The sequence below is a fragment of the Haemorhous mexicanus genome, chromosome 15, assembly GCF_027477595.1.
Source record: "Haemorhous mexicanus isolate bHaeMex1 chromosome 15, bHaeMex1.pri, whole genome shotgun sequence".
In the NCBI taxonomy this organism is placed as follows: Eukaryota; Metazoa; Chordata; class Aves; order Passeriformes; family Fringillidae; genus Haemorhous; species Haemorhous mexicanus.
In genome coordinates, this window is record NC_082355.1 from 7,799,567 (window position 1) to 7,822,693 (window position 23,127).

At 48.3% G+C, this 23,127-nt stretch overlaps 1 protein-coding gene across 1 annotated transcript in view; it reads left to right on the forward strand.

Annotated features, from left to right (window-relative positions):
• The first annotated feature begins 1,011 nt into the window (after positions 1–1,011).
• The window catches only part of COL23A1 (collagen type XXIII alpha 1 chain), a 171,405-nt gene continuing 149,289 nt past the window's right edge, over positions 1,012–23,127 (forward strand). The window contains exons 1-2 of the mRNA XM_059860251.1: positions 1,012–1,248; positions 5,040–5,109. Of these exons, the coding sequence (XP_059716234.1) occupies positions 1,027–1,248; positions 5,040–5,109 (292 nt within the window). The 5' untranslated portion in view covers positions 1,012–1,026. The remainder of the gene's footprint in view (positions 1,249–5,039; positions 5,110–23,127) is intronic.

The following is a 23,127-nucleotide window of genomic DNA, read 5'->3' on the forward strand; positions in this document are numbered from 1 at the left end:
AATTAACAAGCTTAATTAGAATCTGACATTGGTAATGTTACTGACATTGTAGCATTTCCTAACTCTGTCCTAGCCTTCAATCATCTATTCTAGAATTAAGAATTACTCCTCGAAGTGTCTGTGTCCAGTGGGCAAAGGGTACACTGGAATTTGTATACCATGTACTTACAATCTAGACAAGAATTAAGTTGCAGGAGGATGTTTTATAGGTTGTGATGCTCTGTGTAAGAGTAAGGAGGAGGGATAACAGACTATGCCGATGCTCGGAGCTTATGGTGAGCAGTTTTCTGTCGTTCAAAAGCTCACGAAAGTGGATGGAGCACTCCACTGAGATAAGAGCGAGTTACAGTGCATGGTGCGGTTCCTCTCTAGAACAGATCGCGGTGCACACGGGCTGTAGGGCAGAAGGTACAAAGCTCCCGGCGGGGTGACACCTCTCGCAGGTCACACGCTCCAGGGGAGCCGGGGTCGGGCGCGGCCGCCGCCCGCCCGCTCTCCCGGCGGGGGGAGCCCGCTGGAGGGCGCCCGGCCCGCGCCCGCCGCCCCCGCCGCGGGCAGCGCCGCTACCGGCACTGGAGCGGGAAGTGGGGACCGGAGCGGGGCCGCCCCGCCGGCAGCCTGCGCTCCGGAGCAGCTCTCGCAGCACCCCACCCGTGCAGCACGGCCGGGACCCCGAGGGGCGCGGGTCCGCGGGCGGGCGGGGATGGGGATGGGGCCGGGGTGAGCGGTCCCCGCGGGGGGCCGGGCAGCGGGGTGGGATCTGCTCCGCCTAATCCCCCATGGGGGGCGGCGGGCCGCGCTCGGAGCATCCCCCCTTCCCCAGCGCGGGGGGAGGCGGCGGGGGAGCCGCCACCCCCCGCTTCCTCCGTTTAAGACCCGGGCTGGCGGGGCGAACGCAGGAGTGCCGTCGCTCCGCAGCTCCGGCCCCACGCCCGCGGCGCGCACGGGGCGGCGCTGGATGCGCCGGCGGCGGGAGGCGGGCTGCAGCCGAGCGGGACCCCGCGCAGCGGCGCGGAGCGCGGCGCGATGAGCGCGGTCAGCGGCAGCGGCGCCGCCGGCGCGGCGGGCACCGCCACCTCCGCGCTGTGCCTGCTGCTCTCGCTCACCGCCGTGGCCGTGTGCCTGCTGCTGGGCGCCAAGACGGCGGAGCTGCAGGGCCGGCTGGCCGCGCTGGAGGAGCGGGGCGCCGCCGGCCACGGGCCGCTGCTGGACGCGCTGCAGCCCCGCGTGGAGCAGCTGTTCCACGAGGTGAGTGAGAGGCGGCGCGGGCAGCTCCGCGGCCCCGCGGGCGGGCGCGCAGGACCGGCCGCTCCGCGGCGGGGCGACAGGATCGGGGAAGGCGCTCCGGCCCCGCTCCGCCGCGGGGTTCGCTCCGTGTGTCACCGGCTTCTCATCCTCTGTGAGAAAACTTACTCCCTTCTACCAAACTTTCCCCTTTTTGCTGCCGTTCCCATGAATCAGGCGTAGGGCGAGGAGTGGCAGAGCCCACCTTGATTAGCCCCAGGTGAAGGGCAGGCAGTCGAAGGTTAGAGGACATGCGACTTTCCCCCTTACTCTTTCACAGACACAGGTAATCCGAGTACTTTAACTATTTGTTTTGGGATTTAATGGACCATAATTTCCTTGTTAGAAATTATGAACATGATCCCCACTATCTGGACTCTCTGTCACAGATTATTGTGGTCTGGCAGTGCAGAACTGATTTATGGCAGGCAGAGGAGACCCGCCACTTGTTACTTCACTTTCAGTCCTGGGGTTTTCTGAAATTATTCAATAAATACTTCTGTGCTGAACAATTCCGCCTACTTGGAGAACTATTATCCATACTAATGCCCTTCTCAGTGCCTGACTGAACCAAATCTCTGGGAGAAGTTAAACTTTATCCCAGGGTTATCTTTTTCCCGATTCTGGTGTTTAGGTTTGGGGCTTTTTACAGGCAAGGGGGACGTGAAAGGCTCCATCACTCATAGGAAATGCTTGAATATTCCACTCTTGGTTTGCTGGATTTGTATAAACAGTAGTTCATAAAGTTCAGCAAGATTCAACACTGCTTGTGGGGCTGCTGAAGGGCACCCCTGAGTGATCAGTTCTGACATCTGGGGAAGGTTTTACACTGGGATTTTATTAATAGCCTGACTGTGGTGCAAAACATGCGTTAAAATCATGACAGCCATGAAGCCTCAATCATGCAAAAATGCGTTTTTATGTGGAGCTCTGAAAGCTCTGGGGCAGTGAGCAGGGATGGAGGCAATGCTGGGGGCCATGGGGAGACAATTCCTCATGCTATGTGTTGCTGTTGGAACTAGGGTGAGGGTTTTGTTGGCACAACCACAGCGTGTCCTTTTGCCTGGAAATTTGGTTGCGTTGATGTGCCTCGATAAAAGTGAAATGTTAAAATATTTTTGTGAAAACCCTGAATACCAGACCAGGGGTGGTGCCTGTGAGGCGTAGTCACAGCCTCTAGTTAATGTCTGTTCTCCAGGCAGGAATTAGCCCGCTGGTTGTGGCAGTGGTTCTGTTCCAATTACCCCAATAAATGTGCTTAGCAATGGGAATGGTTTCTGTGGCACTGCCTAAGATCATGTGCAACCTCTTGCTGAGATTTAGTTAAGTGTGGAAAGCTTGTTTTGTACTGGGAATGCTCAGATGGAGTTTGTACAGGGGAAAATAAAGCAAAACCACATAATTGGGTTTCTAATGGAAGAGTGAGCTTGTTGAAACATTTAGTATGACCGAACTCATGTCAATACTGAAGCAAACTTTGAATCAAGCTATAAATTCAATTAATCCATAGTAGTAATTGCACTATCTATTAATGGTCATTTTAAATGAACCTCTTAATTTATGGTAAAGTTTCAGAAAGTGTTTCTTGCCCAAATTCTGTTACATAAGACCACTCATTTGTCAAGCAACTGCTGCCCTTTCTGTGCTTGAGACTTTCTGGAGAGTGAGAGAGTATTTCCATCGTATGAACATCAACTGATGCCTGGGGTCAGTTTTTTTGTTAAATTCTGTGTTGGTCCTCCTTTGAAGTTTACCACAGTATTTCAGAAATGAAACCAAAGCTCCATACACTCTCTGTGCATGACCCAGCATTCTTTGTTCTCTGCCATGACCCAAAAAGCTTTACTCCATGTACCAGTGGAGGGGTTTGCTGGCATAATTTATGGCAGAGCTGTGTATAGAGAGCAGCAAATACAACACCAACACACTGGCTCTGTTCCTTTAACGCTGTTTAAATGTTTGGCAAGTAAAAGAAGATAGGAAATAATATAGGAAGGGTAAGTGTGTAGTTAAAGTAATGAAAGCCAATTTGGACAACAAGGATTTAGTTTCTGGCTCTGTGACAGGCATCCATGTAACTCTGGAGAAATTGCTGATTTGACTGTGTCAGGACCTTGCCCTTCCCTTGGCTTGTCCCGTTAGTGGGATGTGCTGCAGGCTCCTTTGATGCCCTCTGAAACGTTATCAACGGCACAGTCCAGACGTGGCAGCATCTCCACTTGCTCTGTGTCTGAAACCCCAACTCCAAGTGTGTAGTTTTCACACTGGAGGGAAAATATTAACGGGAGGATTATAGAAACATCCAGTTGTTGTAAACAAAGCCGGAGCATTTTGTTCACAAAGGATTTATTGTCCACAGTGTCCAGATTAATCAGTTTCATGACAAGAACAATTCAATGGGAGAACAGAGGACTCAGATCTCCTCTGCTGCTCCCAGTGATGCCTGCTGAACCAAAAATGTGGGAGAGCTTGTTTTCATTTCCTCGAGCATCTTCATTATCCAAGTTACTTTTAAAGTAAACAGATAGAACTGGAGCAACTCTACAACATTTAGACTGCAGGTGGCTGTCAGGAAAATCTGCTTAGATGCTTTTTTTGCCACATTTTCTCAAGGAAAGTGTATGTTTTCAGAAGGCAGCTGGATCATTCTGGTATTTATACTTCCCTTAGGACAGCTTCTCTGTCAGGTGCTATGAAACCGTGTTGATACTTTCAGGACCTCTTAGCTTCACATCCAAGCAGATAGAGGAAGCATAGGATTTCAACAACAGATAAAACTATTTAATCCTCAGAATAAAAAGAAAATAACCTAATTCACAGCTAGCCTAATTCCTGAATAGACCACAGTGTTCAAATATTTGAAAAGGGACTGGGTCATCAGTTGTACAATATCAAGTCTTAACACCCTAAACTGAATAAGTACTTTGAATTTTCTGTCTTTGAAATGTAGGGACTCCAGTTATCAGATTATTGGTTTGTCTTTTGGCAAGTACTTTAGGTAGGACAGGGCATTCCTGGAGGACTGAGAAAGTGAAGATTGTGGATGAAGATGAGCTGTTCCCACCCTTGCTGGGCTGTCCCAGGCAGAGAATATGCCTGAGCTCATGTAATGTACCTGTCATCAGGCTCATTAACTTGGGCTTGGCAGTGGGCTAAATGCAGGCACGAACAGTCTGGCTGGCTTAGGGAGCAGCCAGAGTGTGCACACATCTGCCTGCAATATGCCACGTAGACACTGCTCTAGTTTCATTAATTTTTATGTGTTCTAGTTACCCCATTGATGAGTTTTTCACTTTGGGGATGGAAACACTGGGCTTTGGGTAGGCCTGAAAGTGGGTGAGCACTCCAGCCTTGACTGACCCCTCATCCCTCTGCTAAAGAAACCTCTAACACTCCACAGAGCATGAATTTTAAGTACAAAATCAACCAAATCAGGTCGAGTTTGAACATGGGACTTGTAAGGGAGCACAGGATGAATCCTGCCAGTGGAGCTTTGCTCAAGGGATTTTGGGACGTGCAGGAGGAGTGTCTGCCTGCTCCCTGTGAGAGCTGTAGGCTGCCACTTGCTCAGAAACATTTAATATTTACGTGCTACTGTGCACGGGACATTATCCAAGGAGGCAGAATGCCACAGGATGAAACCATTACCCCTCCCTGGAAGGAAGCTGGGTGGTTGGGACGTTGGCATGCATGCACACTCCGTGTTTAGGTGTGATGTACTCCCTAAAGGGCTCTTTTCGTCCCCCTCCAAACAGAAACTCGGCGAAGGACTGGCGAAGCTGCGGATGGCACGAGAGGCCCCCCCAGACTGCGTGTGCCCCCCAGGTAGGTGCCAGGTACCAGCACAGCCCGGGGCCACCCACCCTCTGAGCTCCTCCTCTCCTGTTTTACATGCTCCCTCCCATGGAGGAAAATGTGTTAAGAAGTGTTCTTCCCCAGCTGAAGTGCTCCAGCCGTCTGCCAGTGCCTTGCTTTGGCCTGTTTACAGATCAAGGAGTTTGAGGTTTGGACAAAAGCGATGTTTGGCTATAAGAATAAAAGAGGGAAGAACTTGACTGGGTTGTGAGCCCTGGGTGTTGGGCCAAAACAATTTAGAAGTAGTAACAAAATCACTGGGGCTTAATGCAAGTGTGATAATTAAAAGCTGCAGCCTCTCTGCCTTTTCCGAGGGCAGGATTTCTTTTGCTGTAGGAAAGCTGTCACCGATTGTTTAAATTTCCTCCCAGAGTTTAATGAACTTCTAAAACCATCAAAACTTCCTGTTCTGCTGTGGAAGTGTATGCTCCTTGGAAACAATAAACAGCTTAGATTAGTTTATAAAGGAACATCATTTACAGAAATGTTCTGTGAAGTGCTCTGCTGTCACACTGAAGGGTGCAAGTGGCTTTGAGCTGGGGCACTTCGAGTCTTTACTTTCTTTTTTCACAAAAGTAGTGTAAGATGGGTGAAAGATGTGCAGTGCTTTGATGCGGGAGAATTCACTGGCGTGTTACAAGGACTTGCAAGCTGCAGAGTTCCATCCTAGTTTTAAAGAAAATAAACAAACAGTAAATGCTACATGGGGATAGTAGAATAGGCAAAGGGGCAGGGTCAGTTTTCCCTGCCACCCTGGATGCAAGTCCTACCAAAGCACACAGTGTTAGTCCATACTCATAGGACCAAAAAAAAAAAAAAAAAAAAAAAAAAAAAAAAAAAAAAGTTTTTTTCCCCCGTAAGATTATGTTTAATCTCAGAAACATTTCACTAATGATGCTCTTAAATGTACTCACTGCTTTTCTGGTGGGAGGCTCCCTGTGTGCCTCACTGCCTGGTAACAAAACCCACCAGCTGAGAAACAAATCCTGCTTACTTTCAGCTCCTTGCAAAGTGGTCAAATCAGATTTGTCTCTTGTGGTGCACAGACCCAACAAGTCCACCAACCTCATGGGACTCTGTGCCTGTGTCTTTCTCCGGTCTGGACAAACAGGGCACTGCTGGTGTGCTTAAGTGGTCAAGAGGCTTTTCCTTTGCTCTTCGGAAAGCAATTGGTCTTGAAGAGGCTTCTTTTGTCCAGGAAAGTCCCAGTTCTGTTCCGGGTCACTGAGTTATTGTTGCTGTGTTTGGGAGATGGGGGAAGAGAGGAAGGGGAAGGTTTTCCCGCGTGCTGCTGAAATGCTCGTTACAGTCATTAGTAATGAAACAAAGTAATTTGTGAGCCGAGGGAAGGAGAAGTGATTTCCTGGTGGGTAGGAAATGTCCCCTTGGTGGCTGCTCCTGGCCACCACTGCAGAGAGCTGACTGGGGATGTGCTGCTGGACTGTTCTGAAGCCTTTTGGCTGTTTTTGTGCAAATCAAAGACATCTTCCCTGTGTTTCATTCTTTTCCTCTTTCTCCTGAAAAAGGCTGAATTGCCTTCTGCTCTGTAGTTAAAGAGCTTGGTCTGGAAACACCTGAGAGCTTGTGGCCCCCACTGGCATTTGCTGCTGAGCTGCACAGCCCCCGATGAAAGGAAAATTTCCTCGTGGAGGGGATGGGGAGATGCTGCCAGCCCCACTCCTGGCTCCATGGGCATCTGGTGGGTATCCTGAACACCTGGGCTGGGCGGCTTTCCTCTGCCAATAACCCTGCTAGGCTTAAGAATTCCTCATTAGGGCTGGGTTTAAAGCCAGCTGGGGAGAGAGAGCCGCGGGAGGATGCTTCGTGCATTGCCGTGCAGGCGCGCTCCCTCCCTCGGTGCTCTATAAAAAACACGGCACCGGCCGCCCCACCGAGCCCCCCGTGGGCAGCGCAGGAGCAAACACAGGCTCAGAGCTGGCCGTGCCAGCTGGGCTTGTTTCAAACAAGCCATGATTTTCCCTAGAAATGAGTCAATTTGGGGTTTGTTTGGACTTGAGGGGGTGGCGGTTGTTTTTAGGGCACTGCTTTGAATCAATTAACTCGCCACACATTCAAAGCAGTTTTGGAGCAAGATGACAACGACCCACTTCAAAATTAAATGAGGGTCAAGTCATTCTAACTACAGCGAAATCCTAAATCACTGCTTGTAAAACCAAGGCGAAAAACAAACACCGTTCCCTCCTAGAAGAACCCCCAACCCAAACGGACCAGTTTTGTGCTTTGTGCTCCGCAGGAGGTCACCTCTTTGGCTGTAGGGCAGAGCTGGCTTGGCTTTTAGGATGGGACCCTCGGGCTTTTCGCGGCTGCGGGGCCGGCGGGGGCCGGTGGCCGGCAGAGGGGGCCCGGCTGTTTCTCCAGGGCCACGGAGAGATCGCGATCGTCGGAAGAAATCATAGAATGACTCTTTTAAATTCATCCAGTCCAACTGCCCTGCAGTGAGCAGGGACATCTCCAGCTAGATCAGGTTTCTCGGAGCCCTATCCATCCTGACCTTGGACGTAATAACAATATGAAAAAAAAATATAATTAAAAGAATTTTTTTTTTTAAAGCATAAAAAAACCCCTTTTCTGTCTCTAATGCTGAGCATGCTGCAAAAAGTTGCCTCTGCAGTGGCTCTGAGCATCTGTGTACTGCTTTGAGTTGACTTGTTTTGCATTATTCATTCAAGCAAGGCAATGCGGGGGAGGATGACAACAACTTTGTGTCACTTTGAGCCTTTTGTGGTTTGGGCATTTTTGTGGCTGAGGGAGAGGAGAGCATCCTTGAGGGGGTTGAGGCAGCTGGACTGAGTGTGGGTCAGGCTGGGGAACGCTGTGACAGGCTGGTGACCCCACTCTGGGGCCAAACATGGCCTTTGAGTCCCCTCAGCTATTCGGGACGGGGTGGCAGCAGTTGGATGCTGCGGGCACTGGGCAGGGCCAGGACAGGCTGTCCCCATATGTGGTCTTGCAGGGAAACAGCAGCTTTATACTTGTGTAATTGTCATTCCATAAGCCAGGCCTGTAATGCTTTGCAGAGAGGCCCCTCGTCCCCTTGTGTTCAGCCTCTTTCTCTGGTGGGATCCTCACAAAGCCTTTGCTGCAGGATGAAATGCAGCAGGTGCAGGAGCGCTGCTGTAGATGGCATTTGGGGCAGCCTGTTGATGGGCACTGGGAGGTGGGTTGAAGGCAAGACTAAAACTCCACACTGGTAAGCAATTTGTTTATCAGTTGTGTGGGCTCTGGCTGCCTTCTCATATATATGCTTTTTAAGGATTATTTTTTATTTTTCCCACCTTGTAATTTTAAGTCTTTTAAAACATCAGGTGCCAAAGACTCTTGTTAAAGGTGCTATTTGCTGTGCCAAAAGTCTTCAAGCTCTGTGAGAACAGGTCCCTTGAGAACTGAAGGTGCTAGATGCACCGTGCTAGAGCCTGAGAGCAAATGTTTCCTTAAATCCAGTAAAAATAAAAGCTTAAACCAGCCCCAGTCCTCAGAGCCTTGCCCAGCAGCTGGTCCTTGCTGAATTGTGAACTGAGGGTGTGAAGAGCTCCAGCTCTGCTGGCTGCTCTTGCACTGACTATTTCTACGTATGCATTGTGTTTCCACATGCCTTTTTTATTTAACAGTACCTCTGGAGCCTTGACTCCAAATCTCCTGGCTGTTGGATGATGCAGATCCCTGGTTTCATCTCCAGTTCCTGCTGGGACGGTGTCGTACTCTTTTGAACATATGGATTTATTACAGAACAGCGTTAAATGTTCAGTGCAGTAATCTGATGTTCCAGCTAATATGTGACAAATATTTCCCAATAATGGCTTGGCAGCAGCAGGAGTACAGTGGTGCTGCAGCCGGCAGGATGGCGGATTGCTCCATTTCTCTGCAATTCAAACCATCTGTACTGGGTGAGCCGAGCATTTCAAGCCCTCTCCACCTCTGCAGACTCAGCAGCTCCAGAGGCTCTCTTGCTTAGATTGGTTAAAAAATTTGATTTTTTTTTATTATTACTTTTTTAATATTTATCCTAACTTTATACCCAGGAATCAGAGTTGTCCAGCTTGTCCTGGGAGGCTGGTGTGGCACTTTTTGTGATTTCCAGTGACTTGAAATTTTTGCCTGATTTTGCTGGTGTAAATGTTGCCTTCAAGTGTCACTCACTATTAGCCTTCTCCCTGTGTTGTCTCCCCAGGTAATTAGCACAACAGAATTTCCCTAATTGCTGCAGATCAAGGGGGAGAGGGCTCTTCTGGCTTTGTAGTCCTGACAAATGGCAGATGTTTTCCAGGAGGCCAAATGGGATGCACCCAGCTCTGCCAATTCTGGCTCTTTGTTTTGTTCTCTCCATGATAGCAACTCTGTTATCACATCTTTAAGATCTAGGCCTGTAGTGCCACATTTCTGAGTCCTTCAGGGTAGTTCGACAGATACTGAAAAATATCAAATATAAGCAAGTATCAATTTTTTTTTCTTAAATTATCAGTGATCTCTGCTTTTCTGAGTTACTTTGCTTCTACTGACCTTAAACCTCTGAGGTCTTCCTTCACTCACCGCAAGATACTTTTTTCTGCTTACTGAAGCCATGAAAACTCAGTATTTTTTTGTAATTTCTATGATATAGAGTGAGACAAAGAGCTTTACAAAATATCCAAGTTTTAAAATGTCTTCTGAATCCCCTTTGCCTTGGTTTTCTGTACTTTGCAAGTCACTTTACTTCTGCAGGGTTTGCTTTCTCCATCTTCCTTTGCCTGCACGAGGCTGGGACATTGGAGTTATGGATTAGTTTAAGCAGGAGTTGTTTTTTTTTTGTACTAAACTTACAAATGCAATCAGAATTCTCTCCTGCACAGAAAAGGCTGTGCCAGGATTTTAAAAAATGAGCCAGAAGCCAAGCGTTAAAGCATCTAAATAACAAACAACTGGCTGGGAAGGACTTCTGGCAAATGGTGCCATTTAAATGCAGGCACCTTCTTTCTGTTTCACGTAATTTCAAATCTTACTCCTTCAAAAATCCAATCTGCAGACTTTAGCAACTTTTGGGAAAATGCTCTTTGAGCATGGAAATGACTGCTGGCTACCTTCCATCAGCTCCTTCTTGGCGACCATTCCCCAGTCCCTTCTGGATATTTGTGGAAGGCCCCAGGGACATCTGGAGCTGGGTCTGCACACCACATGTGCAGGAGCTGCCATTTCCTTCTCCCAGGAGCTACCTGGGATGGGCACTGACACCTTCCATCATCTCACTGCTGGAAAGCAGCTGCCACACAGAGATGGGTCCCCATCTCATCCTTGGGACCTCAAGGCTTTGGCTTCAGGATTGATGAAACCTTCAGGTCAGGGGTTGTTTTCTTGAGTGGTTGCAATAGATGGAAATAAATGGAGGAGAGGGAGTTTTGCTTGGTTTGGCATCTCCTCCTAGCCGTATGGGTGCCAGCCAGCAACAGGGAAAGGAGTCCAAAGTCCTCCTGGCAAGAGGGATGACTTTCTGGTGGTCCTGTGGGTGTCTGAGTGCTCTAGGGGGGTTGCTTGGGTGCTAGCAGCAGCCAGGTGTGTCATGGGAGAGACAGGAGGGCTCTGCTCATAATTTTGGCACTGTTCTACAGCCCTGCTGAGGAGCTTGTGGTGGTGGTTGTGGTGGTAGGAGGAGGAGGTGACAGCCAGGTGTGCAGCAAAGGGGAGGTTTGAGTCTGGGAATTTGGGGACTGCTCTCAAACTGAGATGCCCCCATGTGCTGGTGTGTGAGGAAGGGCATGTCCTCTGTCCTACACCCACCCAAACAGCACCATCCCACCTCAGCTGCTGTTACAGCCAGCAGTGACATTTAACATCCTGCCGAGGTGACTGTAAATGCTGGATGTGGTCAGGGCTCTCTGAGGCAGGAAATAGCACAGGATCAGTGTTATTCCCAGAGCTGACGGCACCTCTGACACACAGGCAGAGCACGAGCTAGAGGAAGTCTGGCCTCAAAACCACTGTGGCAGGGAAATGGGCTGGAGGCATCTTCAGGGATGCTGAGGCAGGATTTCTCCTGGTGGTGCTTGCTGCAGCCCCAGCATTTGAGCACCATGGCTTGGAGCAGCCCCCAGCAACATTTGCATTTAGACCACTTCAGCAAAAAATAATTAAAACTGGTGACATCAATAGGAGAAGGCTTTGAAAATTTATTTTTTCTAAGTCTGCCAAAGTTATTTTGAGTGTAATGAAAACTACAAAAATAAACCTGATGACCATGTCCTCCACAAAGGGCTCTGTGTAACTTTATCTTTGTCTCGACATATGAAGTCATTTACCCAGGCACAGATATTTTTTGCTGCCAACCCCTTCAGTGCTGCCTTTCCAGAGAGAGACTTTGGAGCAGGTTGGTTCATTGTTCATGGACTGATTCACCTGGGAAGTTCCTGTTAGTTTCCAGTTGTTTTCCTCCTCTTTCTTGTTCAAGTGATGGATCAATGTCATGCAAGTGAGCAGTGACTTGGCCGTGCAGAGCTGATAATTGAAAATAGACAGTGCTGGCATGGTGCCTGCTGTACCTCCATCCCTTTCATCAAGTCAGTAGTGCTGTCATCTCCTGCCCACCCTGGGTGTAACAGGGTGGGAATGTGTCTCACCCCAGCAGGCCTTAGGTTTAATTTTTCAGTCATGAAGTGTTGATAGAAGCAGTTTTTAGCACAGAAATCTTTTGGGACAGTGAGCTAGCACTGATGTACTCCTGAAGCAAGACCCACCTTATTTTTCTGGTACAAGAAGCTCCAGACTGACATTTCATGACTTGCATTGTCATTTCATGACAAATACTCTGCACAGGAATCAGCATCACCTGTGGCTGTGGCTGGTGGCATGTAGGTGACAGCAACCAAAACCAAACTCCAGCAGAGGGGCTGTATAAAAGTTTTTATTCTGCTCTTGCTGCACTGGGTGGGTGCCACACCAACAGGTACCATTAATTACCCTTCCCTCTGGCTAGCCTAGACAAAGGCTGGACAAATAGCCCATCCGCCTCACCAGCTTCTTCCCTTGGCTTCCCACTTGAGAAGTCCTAGACTATCTACAAAACTGGTGTCTCCTGATTTCCATGACCAGAAACACTTCTCCTCCCCGGTGCTGTTGGTTTGCTCCTGTTCTGTTGCTCAGACATGGTCATTTGTTTGACTTTGAAGGTTGCAGGGGCAGTAGGTGCAGTGCCCTTTAAAGGATCCAAATATAACTCCATCACTCCTGACACTCCAATAAAGGCTGGAGCAGCAAAGGGCTGAGTAGTGCTTAGCTGGGGTCAAAACATGAGCAAACTTATCAGTAGCTTTTTGGGGGTTATTTTACAGACTTCTGGGTTAGACAGTCCCTTTCAGCACTTGTGAAATAGAGTTTTCTTAAAGGAAAGGGTTGTGAGCTCCAGCCCCTGAACAGTGCTGTCTTTGCATTGCAAATGTGCTCAAGCTTGGACCACCACATTGTCATGGGAGGGAGGAAGGGGAGCTGGAGAGTGATACCCACAGCTGGCTGTAGCTGGGAGTCCTAACAGGATTTTAAGCAAGTAATTATGTTGCAACAGTTGCTCACTGAGGATTGTGGCTTGCCTGGATTACAGAGGCCAGGGTGTGAATCCAAATACCAGCCACAAGCGTGGATCACTTACCCTTCCACTACCACCCAAACAACACGAGCCAAGCACTGATCATACCAGCTGTGAGCACACTTAAGACTCCAGGTGTTATTTCAGACAGAAAACAGAGAGAGATCAGGAACTTTTGTCTGTTATTGTTTTTATCTTTATTGCAGTAGCTGTCTGCCTAGATCAGCAGTAAAATTACTTATCAAGTCTGACACAGAGAGCACCTGGACCTTGCTCCAGGGGAAGGTGCTGTGACACCAGCAGGTTTGTTCCCACCTGTGCTAAGGGAGAGGCAGTTCTGACCCTGTGTGATGGGATACTCCTGCACCTCGTTTTTCATGAAGCCAAGCTGGCTGTAGAAAATCACCTAATAACTTATAAAAGCAGCCAGAGTGAAGAATCTGGCCACAGGTTTGTCCATGCATGGTTGTGAGGAGTCTGAAAACAGCATTGTTGCCCTGGAGTGCCTGGCTCCCTTGGCCTAGGGGTGCTGGGTGGGGTGGCAGGGATGCACATGGTGGCTGTACCTGGCTGGAGTTGGTGCTGGATGTGCAGGAACCATGGAATGAACTCAAGGTGTGAGTGACAGGTCCTCGTGGTGACACACTGTGAGGAGAAGCAGCTTGAGGAGACAGATCCAGTTGCTGATCTTTTCTGTGTTGCACTTGTCCTACCATGATAAACTAGACTGTGAAAAGGCTGGATTTCTTTCTGCTTTTCTAAATCAGACCCAGGAGGCAGCAATTCTCATCACTTCCCAGCATGAGCCCAGGGTAATCCCACCCAGCATCCAGCCTGGGGGGAGCAATGGTGTCTGCAGACTGTGCCCACCCACCCAGCATGGACTGGTGGGTATGAGCACTTGGGTTAATGCAGCTTTACAGGACACACTCATGTGGTTAATGACCTAATTAAGCCTCCACCTGCTCTTTGTTGTCACCATCAGTCTGTTTTATCATGTGGCAGAAGAGGTGCTGGTGCCAGGATGCCCCAAACACGTGGCTTTGGCAGCCTGTGCAGCACAACGTGCTTCTTGGGTTTCATCCCTGTGGCAGATGGAGAGAGCTCATGGCCTTGTGTAGGAGTGAGGCACAGAGCTGCTGGAAATGCAGGAATGACAGATCCCCAATGCCCCCCAGCTTGTGCTTGTTTGCTTTTTAAAATGTGACCAAGAAGGAGAAAAAGCTGAATCTGCTGGAGGAACTGAGTGTAGCCAGAGGACTGACAGAAGAGGGCTATGGAGAGCCCATCACTGCCTTAAATGCTGACTTGGTGACAGGAATTCACTTTTTTTCTACAAATTTGAGCTGGGGATGTGTTTGTGAAAGACCTCCCATTCATCTTGTATGCCATACAGAATCTTGGTTGGGGTAGGGATGTGGGGCAGAGCTGGTTGCAGCTGAAGCTGTTGTTCATGTTTCTGGCTCACTTTTAAATTGGGTCAGTTTATGTAATTACATATTGAAGGCATTAAAAGAACTTGACTTCTGCTGAATGGAGGCTGCCCTTGATGGTTTATTTTTTCACAATAATTGCAATCATGGCAAGACATGGAGGCCAAGAAAAGCCAGTCTTTACCTGAGGCTGGTTGTGTGACAAAAATTACTTTTTAACCCACTTGAGCAACCCTATGGCAAGAGCCACTGACTTTGGGACTTTGCTCACCTGAAGGTTCCCTTCAGTGCAAGTTTGCTGGGACATTTATGTCGAGGCAGCTCCAGTGAGGAACTTGGCTCCAGCCCATGATGGTGTTTCCTGTACATTGCAAGAAATTCCACATTTCTCCCTTTGTTTCTGGCTCTCAGTGTCACAGCTGTGAATGTTGGCTGTACAAGCAGCAGAGAGAGGCCGTGTGCCCCTGGGTGGACCTATTAAATCCTGTGCACCACATAAAAATTGTATCCTTCATGTCCCAGGCTCTTAGGTGGCTTCCCAGCAAGGGTGACGTGGTGGAGAGAGAAGCATTCACTAAGAAGAATTAAATAGGTTCGATGATGTTCCCAACCATCTGTGTGTTTGCTGTCAGACTTCTAAAAAATACTGGTAGAGATGAGATCTGTCAGTGCAGTACATCTGGAAATGTTTCTTTCTGCTCAAGTTTGTCTGGGTTGTCTCCCCATTTTGTGCTGTCTCTAAGCTGTCCCCATTTGTGCTATTCCAGCCCACTTGGTGCAGAAGGCTCAAGCAGGTTTGTGCTGCTCCACTGCTCAGAGACATTGGAGAACTTGGAGGAGATGTCGAACAGATTTTTCTTTTTTTTCTTTTCCCCAGCAGATCTGTCTGGAGGATGAGAACAGTTGGTATTGATATGATCTGCTTCATATTTTGGGAAGTCTTGGCAGTAACTACTACCAAATAATGATGCTTCTGGGGCCCTATTGTGCAAACATTTAAATATGTTCAACCGTGTTGCGCAGAAACCCTGTCAAGAGACTAACACGCCATCCCAGAGGGACTCGAGGGCATGGCTGATGGCAAAAATGGGCCTTCATAGGCAATTGGGAATGTGTGTTCCCATTTCTTGAAAGAAATCCTGGCTTTTTGGCTGCTGACAGCTGCTGGTGGCTTGGCTGAAGGCTGCTGGTTGTTTATTGGAGGTGAATGAGATGGGAAGCACACTGCTGCTGGAGGTTGGGGTGCTGCTGGTGTGGGCAATGCTGCTCATGTGTGCCATGGGGGCAGGGACTCCTTGTATTCATTTGATTGTTTCAATTCTCCTCTTAAACTCTGCATCCTAAACCACAGCTTGTCCACCTCATTTCTGGGGTGATCACTGCATGTGGGTCTGCCCCACCCCTCATCCTGGTCAAGGTGTGTTAGGGGAAGGCAGTGATGCCCTGAACCTGACCAGAAGTGGCACATGCTTTTCTTTTCTGCTGCATTTTGTCTTTTTTTTTTTTTTTTTTTTTTTTTGGTTTGGTTTGGTTTGGTTTTTTTTGTTTTATTTTTTTGAATCTATCCATTTTGTAGATCAGGATGGTATAAAAGTGGTTTTTTTTTTTAAATTCCAAAGATACAGTTACATTCCCCAAGAAGTTCTGTTAAACTCCACTTGGGAACTTATGCAGACCAGTTCAATTTAAGGATAAAAGTTCTGTATTTGAGCTCCTCGAGGGTTGCTTTAATGTCAATTAAGCCAGACTTCAAGGAGCTCTGCTTCATTTTCAGAGTGACAAGGTTCCCAGTCTTTAAACCATTTCTTCACAGAGAGGTGAGGTCAGAGTGCATCAGTGCCCAGCAGCATCCCTGGATAGGGGGGCTGTGCTGGAGATGATCAGACACACGAGCTCTGCTCTATGTGGAGCAGCAGCAGAGCTCGTGTGTCACCCCCTGGTCTGCTTCCCTTTGCTTGTGGCGGCACAAAGACACATTCAGGCCCTTTGATAAAAGCCAGACTTGGCTGCTTTTTACAAACACAACCAAAACAAAACAGGAAAACAGCAGAGGAGAGGGGGCTGGGTTTTGTTAAAGTGGGGACTTGGGATTTAGCAAGAAAAGAAAACCCAAATGTGCATTTTCTGAATTAACAAGGGAGTCTGAAGTTGCACCCTTCTCCATCTCTGCCACCCTGCCAGGTCAGTGGACATTTCCATACCCCTCCCTGGGAACATTTCTTCCTCTTCAGCCCCGTGGTGGTATTTATAAGGAAGAAGGAGTTTTATAGAAATACATCTCTCTCCCTCCCCCACCCCCATATATACATATATATATATATATACATATATATATATATATATATATCCCATCCCATATAGAATCCCATAAATATTTATATTTAATGCTTGTTAAGTGGCAAAGCAAAATGCAGTGAAAACCAGCAAGTGACAAACACATTCCTTCTCCTTGGTAACTAAATGCCCACCCTCTCTTACTGGAGTTTATTCTGGGCTTTGCTGGTTGCAGGTTTCAGATCTTCTTTGCTCCAGACTGTCCCTGACCACCAGCTCAGTGCTGAGAGCTCATCCCCAGTGGATTCCACAGGTGGGAATGGGTGAAATTAGGTGGCTTCATCCTGGTTTGGTTTAAAATGGTAATTATGTGTTGCTTGAACCCAGCCGTTTGTTGAACTGTTTTGCTTTAAAATTTATTTGATACCTCATTTTGGAAGTTTTTCTTGCTGTAGCTGGGGGTTCCTTACAGCTGTTCCATTGCTGTTTGTCAATATTCCATTACTGCCCTGAACTCCAGCCCCTCCACAGGGTGAATTCATGGCTGGCAGGAATTCCCCTGTGCAGAACTGGCGATGTCAAACCTTGCACTAATGCCCTGAGGACACCGGCCTTTGCCACCAAAAGCTGAAAATGTTTCTTTTTTCCTGGATATAAAACTGTGCAGTGAAGGCATAGGGAACACACTCATTGAGTTGTGTCACTTTAGATGTGACAGCTCATCTCAGAGGCTCTGGCACAGAGTACCCAAAGAAGCTGTGGCTGTCCCATCCGTGGGAGTGGCCAAGGCTGGGTTGGACAGGGCTTGAAGCTGCCTGAGACAGTGGGAGATGTCCCTGCCCATGGCTGAGGTTTGGAGTGAGATCAGTTTTAGGCTCCCTTCCAACCCAAACCATTCTGTGATTCTACAGAAACTCTGCTGGGTTCCTCAGGGAGGCTGTTCATGGCACTACAGCCTCGAGAGGCTGAAACCATAACAATGAACCTGGAGAGGCAGATTCTGCCCTCAGTCACATCCCCTGTGCCTCCAGGAATGACCCCAAAACTGGCCTCTGCCTTGCTGCTGAGGAGCCAGGAAGGATATCAGGAACATCTCTCCCTGTTCTGAATATCCTAGGGAGGGGAACAGAAAAAGCAGTAGGGCTGTTCCCCTCTTTTTGCTGAGGGCAGCATTGCGTGGTCAGGCTCTCTATCTGTACAGACACAGCCTGGCAAGAACCAGAGCTGCCAGGTGCCCTTGCAGGTGACTGGGCACAGCTCTGCTCCTGCTGCACCTCTCAGCACACCTGTGTCTCTGGGGGCTCCTCCCCTCCCATAGGGCCTGGCTCAGGGGCTGCTCTGAGGTTTTCACTCAGCCTTGCAGGGTGCCTTGGCAGCGTGCATGGGGCTCCAGGCTGGGGGATGCAGCTCTGTGCTCTCTGTCCTCGAGATGAGTCTTGTTCCCTTTCCTCTTTCTCAATTCTCTGCAAGGTGCAGCAAAGAGACAGTTTGGAAGCATGTTTATTCTGCTGTGAGCTGGGATTGCTGGTCAGCCTGGCAGTGAGAGCTACGTGCAGGTGACTTGAAAATATCAGAATCCCCCTGCCTTTTGCAGGGCAGGGATTGAGGGGTGCTGGAGTGAAGCAGACAAGCAGAGGTGTGTGTGTATTTATGCACACGTGTGTGTGGAAGAGCTGGTATCAGGTCTGCTTGGGAGTGGCTGCTGAGGCAGCCTGGTGCCCTCTTGAGAAGTCCTTTATGATTTTGTTGTTGGAGATGTGGGGCTGTAGCAGAACTCTGTGTGCAGTCTTTTTTGGAGGAGGTGCAGGGGGGCTTTTGCTTGGACCAGGGACAAAGTGTGTAATTTTGAAGTTGGTTTTAACTCATCTGCCCTGGAACTGGATGTCTGCTTGGCCGTGCTGTGACTGATGAATATGGGAAATGTGCACCTTAAGGAGAAATCCTGTGCAGAAGGGTGAAGTGGCCCAGCTTCAAGATGTTAAATCACAGGATGCTTTGACGGGTCCTCATCTTTCTAGCTGTTATTTTTAGTGCTTTTCTTGCATAAAGAAGTCTTTTACACACAGACTGTGCAGTTACCCCAGCACAATTGAAGCATGGTGGGGAGCTGGGGCTGAGCCTGGTTATTGGCCCTGGTGAGACACCAGCACGGGGTTGTGTGGGAATGGCAGGTGACATTCTGGGATATAACCCCAAAAAGGTGACTCCTAGAGATGAAAAGATTCATCAGGCAGTGGGAGCAAGGTTAATAATGACACTAATTGGCTTCTGTGTGTAGGAGTTTTTCCTGCTCAGTTCTGTGACTGCACTATTGTCTTTAGTGCTTTTTTCCCCTATGGTGTTTGTTTGTTTTTTTATTTTTGTGGAATGCCTCTGTTGGAGGAGGGTGAAGGAAACATTTTCTTGGGTAGGTGTTACAGAATGCAAAATGAGAGGAACCCCAAGATTCCTCCAAGCAAGCCCTGATTTGAAGAGGCATCTCACTCTGCTCTGGGCAGTGACTGCAGATGGTTCTGCTGCTCAGCCACGCTCAGAAGCTCAAGCTGGTGGCTCTTGGTAGAGCTGGGGGAGACTGAGGTCGCTGCTGATGGGCCCCAGATTTTGTGGGGTTGCTGCCAAATTCTGCTTTTAGATCTCAGTGCTTGGTAGAATTTAGCAATAGCCTGGCTTAATGTGAAATGGGGCCCTGGGTTGGAACCATTCATCTCCCCTGCTTGGGGCTCTGCCCTTGCCAAGGAGCCACCAACAGCTTGAGGAGAGGGGGCAGCTGAGTTACAACCTTTAGCTGGGGGGTGGAGTAGAATCCCTCTCATCAAGGCCACTGACTGAGGCTGTTTTCTCTCAGGACATCCCTGATAGCACCTGGGATGCTGAATAATAATGCCTGTTACAGGCAATTTGTCCTTATCTGATAGCCTGAAGTGGGAAAGCTGGAAGGAGGAAGATGAAGGGACAGAGGCTAAGCCCAGGACCAGAGGGTTTGATTTCCCTCTCCCAGCTGCCAGCATTTTGATGGGGAGCCAGGAATGCTGTGGGCTGTGAAATGTTTTTGTTTCACTTCATAGGGTTTGTGCAGCCAAGCCCTAATCGAGGCTGTCATTTCCAGAGAGGGGAAATGGGAACTCTGTGTTTGGAACACCTCTGTGAGACTGCAGCAGGGGAAGGGTCCTGCCTGGCAGTTTTAAGAGCTAAACTTTACTTGATGTTTGAGGAAGTTGTTGTTGTTGTTTTGGTTTGGCTTTGTTTTCCTTCTTAAAAAGTTTTTTTTTTTTGAAGCAACACTGAATTGCTGTTGAGAGTCTAAGTGGTATAAAAAGGGACTGAGCTGAAGCTTTTCAGTGCCAAGCATCACACACAGCTCTGATCACCTGGACAGCTGCAGCCACAGCTTGCTCCTCTCAGCTCAGCCAGGTAAAAACACATCAGGGATTAACATGATCCCTGTCTGCATCTTTCTTAGGGACCTGCCTAGAATATCAACATCACTAATGTGTTATCATTTAAGTCTCTAATTTCTGTTCACATGCAACTCTTCAGCTCTCATCTGTGAATAATTAATCTGAAATTCAGAATAGCAAAGTGACTTTGTTTGCAGATATTCTTGGAGGAACCCTCCTTAGTTTACTTGTCTCCCTTACCAGTTTATGTATCTTGACATGTCATTTCCTTCGTGGTCTTCCCCTCCCTCCCAAAATGATTTACATATGAATAATTAAAAACAAAAGGAGGCAAATCCCCCTCATAAATGTCTTTCACATTGGGCTAGACACGATTTTTGGGGAAAGATGACTGTTGTAAGCTGTAACTGAAACATCACATAGGACATACCTGTGCATGTAAGGGAACCTGCTCCTCCCAGCTCCTGCCTTGCTTCCATCTCATCCTCTCTTGCTCAGTGCTCTGCTGCCCTTCCTTGAATCCTCTCTCTAAAAAGCAGGAGGGAACCATAATGATTAAATTAGACAGGAATGCCTATTTTTGCAGCAGGTTACTTGAGGACATTAATTTAGTCATCAAGCCCATCCTCCTCCCACAGCCTTCAGTGCAGCCCCTGCCTGCTGAGCCCTTACCCTACACTGCTGAGTGAATCCCTGGAATCTCTGAACAAGACACTTGTAATTTTAAGATAGTTCTTAAAGGGAATATAACTTTAAATCCTTGGGTTGCAGTCAGTCCCAGTTCTAGCTTTTGTTGGTCAGTATTATTTTGGTTAATGTTAACAGATTTCTTTTCTCTTTATTATGATTGAAAGGTTTTTATTAGGACATGGAGATTTTTATTAGGCCTACGTATGCATTGATTTGCCCAATGTTCCGAACAGATCATCCAGAAGATGATCATATTTCCTGCAGGTGGTTTAGCTGTAGATTCTGTAGTGCTGTGGTACCACTCCTGAAATAGATTGACCTTTCAGTTTCAGTTCTGCTCAATTCTGCCAAAATTATTTCCTCCTTACTCTGGTTCACATTATTGAATTGCAAAGCCATTAGTTCTAGTTCTTGGTAAGGATGCTGCTGTCCAAATCTGGCCCTCACTAAGGCTGAGTGAAACTCGTGATTATTTACTGAGCCTGAGGCAAAGCACTGGGAAAATGAAATACAAGATGGGATTGAACAAGTCCCATCAGTTAGAAATTAGTGTATTTTTAAAATTATTTCAATTTTATTTGAACTACAGCAATGTGGGCTGGATGTGGTGCCCACAGAGACAAAGACAAGGCAGCCTGTGAATCCTCTCTAAGGAGCTGCAGTGGTGCTGGCTGTCTCTGGTTGTCTTTTTTGGGGGGCCGGAGAGCCTCTGCTGTGTCCCTGTCCAGTGTGGGGACAGCAATTATTTACTTTTCAGGAGGAAATAAATTTATTTCATTTGGTAGAAATTGAGGTGTGTGAAATGTTTCTTTTGGGTTTTTCCCCCCAGAGTTTCTCACCCAGCAAAGCCAAAGGTGTGTGCTGGTAGCAGGTTGGGTGGCATTGTGTGTCCTGCTGGGGGATGCTCAAGGTAGAGGAAGAAATCTGGGGTGGGAAGGGAGCAAAATGGCTAAAAGAGTTTAAAAACTGGCTAGATCCTGGTAATAGTTGTAACAGTACATGAAATATCAGCTCATGCTGAACGAGGAGATAGTCTTGGCATAATTCAGCAAAAAAAAGACTCTTAAAAATGTGTGGCTTTTCTTTAGATTTACTCTTAATACCCTAAATAATCTCCAGCTTTGACATTTTAATTGTACAGCACAGATGTGAAAACTTTCCACCAGGTCCTGGCAGAAATCCCAGCAAACTTCTTCAACCAGAAAAGTTAAAAAGAGGGAAAAAATTGTTTCTTGCACTTGTAAACCATAGTGTTTCAGAATTTATGAGGTAATATTGACCTCTCCAGGCTTTATAAAAATCAGGATAAAAAAATTGCAAGTGATGGTGTGAAGGAGATGTGATGGAGGCACTTCGTGAGCATGAAGCAGTGTATTTGGTGCTGAGGAACTAGGAAGCTTTTGACATTTGTTTGGTTTTTGTAAGATCAGAGGGAGGCAGGGATCCAGTCGTTGGTGCTCAATACTGGCCTAGATGTCAGGGGTTTAGCACTGCTGCTTTGAATTTTATTCAGTGGGACTTTCTTGCAGGGGACAGACTTTTCCCATCTGTTTAGCAAGTAATCCTGGACCTGATTCCTTTTGTATCCACTCTGCTGCCAGGAAAGATAGGAAATATGCATAAAATCTACAGAATATGCATAAAATAAGTTATGTAGGGTTTGGAGATTCTTTTGAGTCTGTCTGCTGTAATGAACAAGCTCCTTGAGAGGGGCCAGGACAGCCCCAGAGCTCTCCTTGTGTCTGGAGCATGCCTGGGGAGGTGGAGGGAGTTCCTGCAGCTCCTTCTTCCCTGAAAGCAGTGTCCTGACCCTGTGTGTGCATGGGGAGGCCTTCCCTTGCCAGAGGCCTCTGCTTAGGGAGATGAAAATGGAGTTTTAATGCAGTTCATGGGTCAGTTCTGCAGTTTCTGTGCTGGATGCTTTTGGCACTGAAGGCTTTGAGGCAGTGGCTGCTGTCCCTGGTGGGATGGAGGGGCAGAGGGGCTGATGTTCCCATGTGGCAGCGAGCAGGGGCCGATCTGTGCCACCCTTGGGGTCGGTGGCAGTCCCTGGGCGGGCAGAGCAGGGCTGTGGTGCAGGGGGAGGTGACTCTGCCAGCCCAGCCTCCATAGCCTGCATCTCCCCCCTTCCCCTGCTCCCAGGGCTCAGCCCTGTCCCTTGGCAGCTCCTGCAGTCACCCCTGGGTGCTGGGTGAGAGCAGCCCCTGCTCCAGAGCCTACCTCCATCCCCAAAGGGCTCATTAATTAATTCCAGCTCAGCTGTGATTCCAGGAGCCTGGGGAGGCCTTCCCTGCCTCTGGAGGGGGACCTTGTGCTGGGCTGAGCCAAGCAAGGAGTGTGAGGCCTTGTGAGTGCTGGGTCAGGTCAGCTCAGCAGCTCCTGGGGCAATGGTAGGTGTCCACAGGATGAGCCTTTGTTGCCCAAGTGTCTCCCCTGTCGCAGTGGAAACCATTACAGAGAGACAGAGAACATGGAACCCTTGCAACCAGGCTCAAACAGAATCCAGGCCTCACCCAGACAGCCTCCCCTTATCACACAGAGCTTGAACTGATGAATTCATTGAGTCTGCAGAAGAGGGGTGGGTGAGCCCAGAGGGGCTGTAAATTAAATTCCCATGTGGGAATGT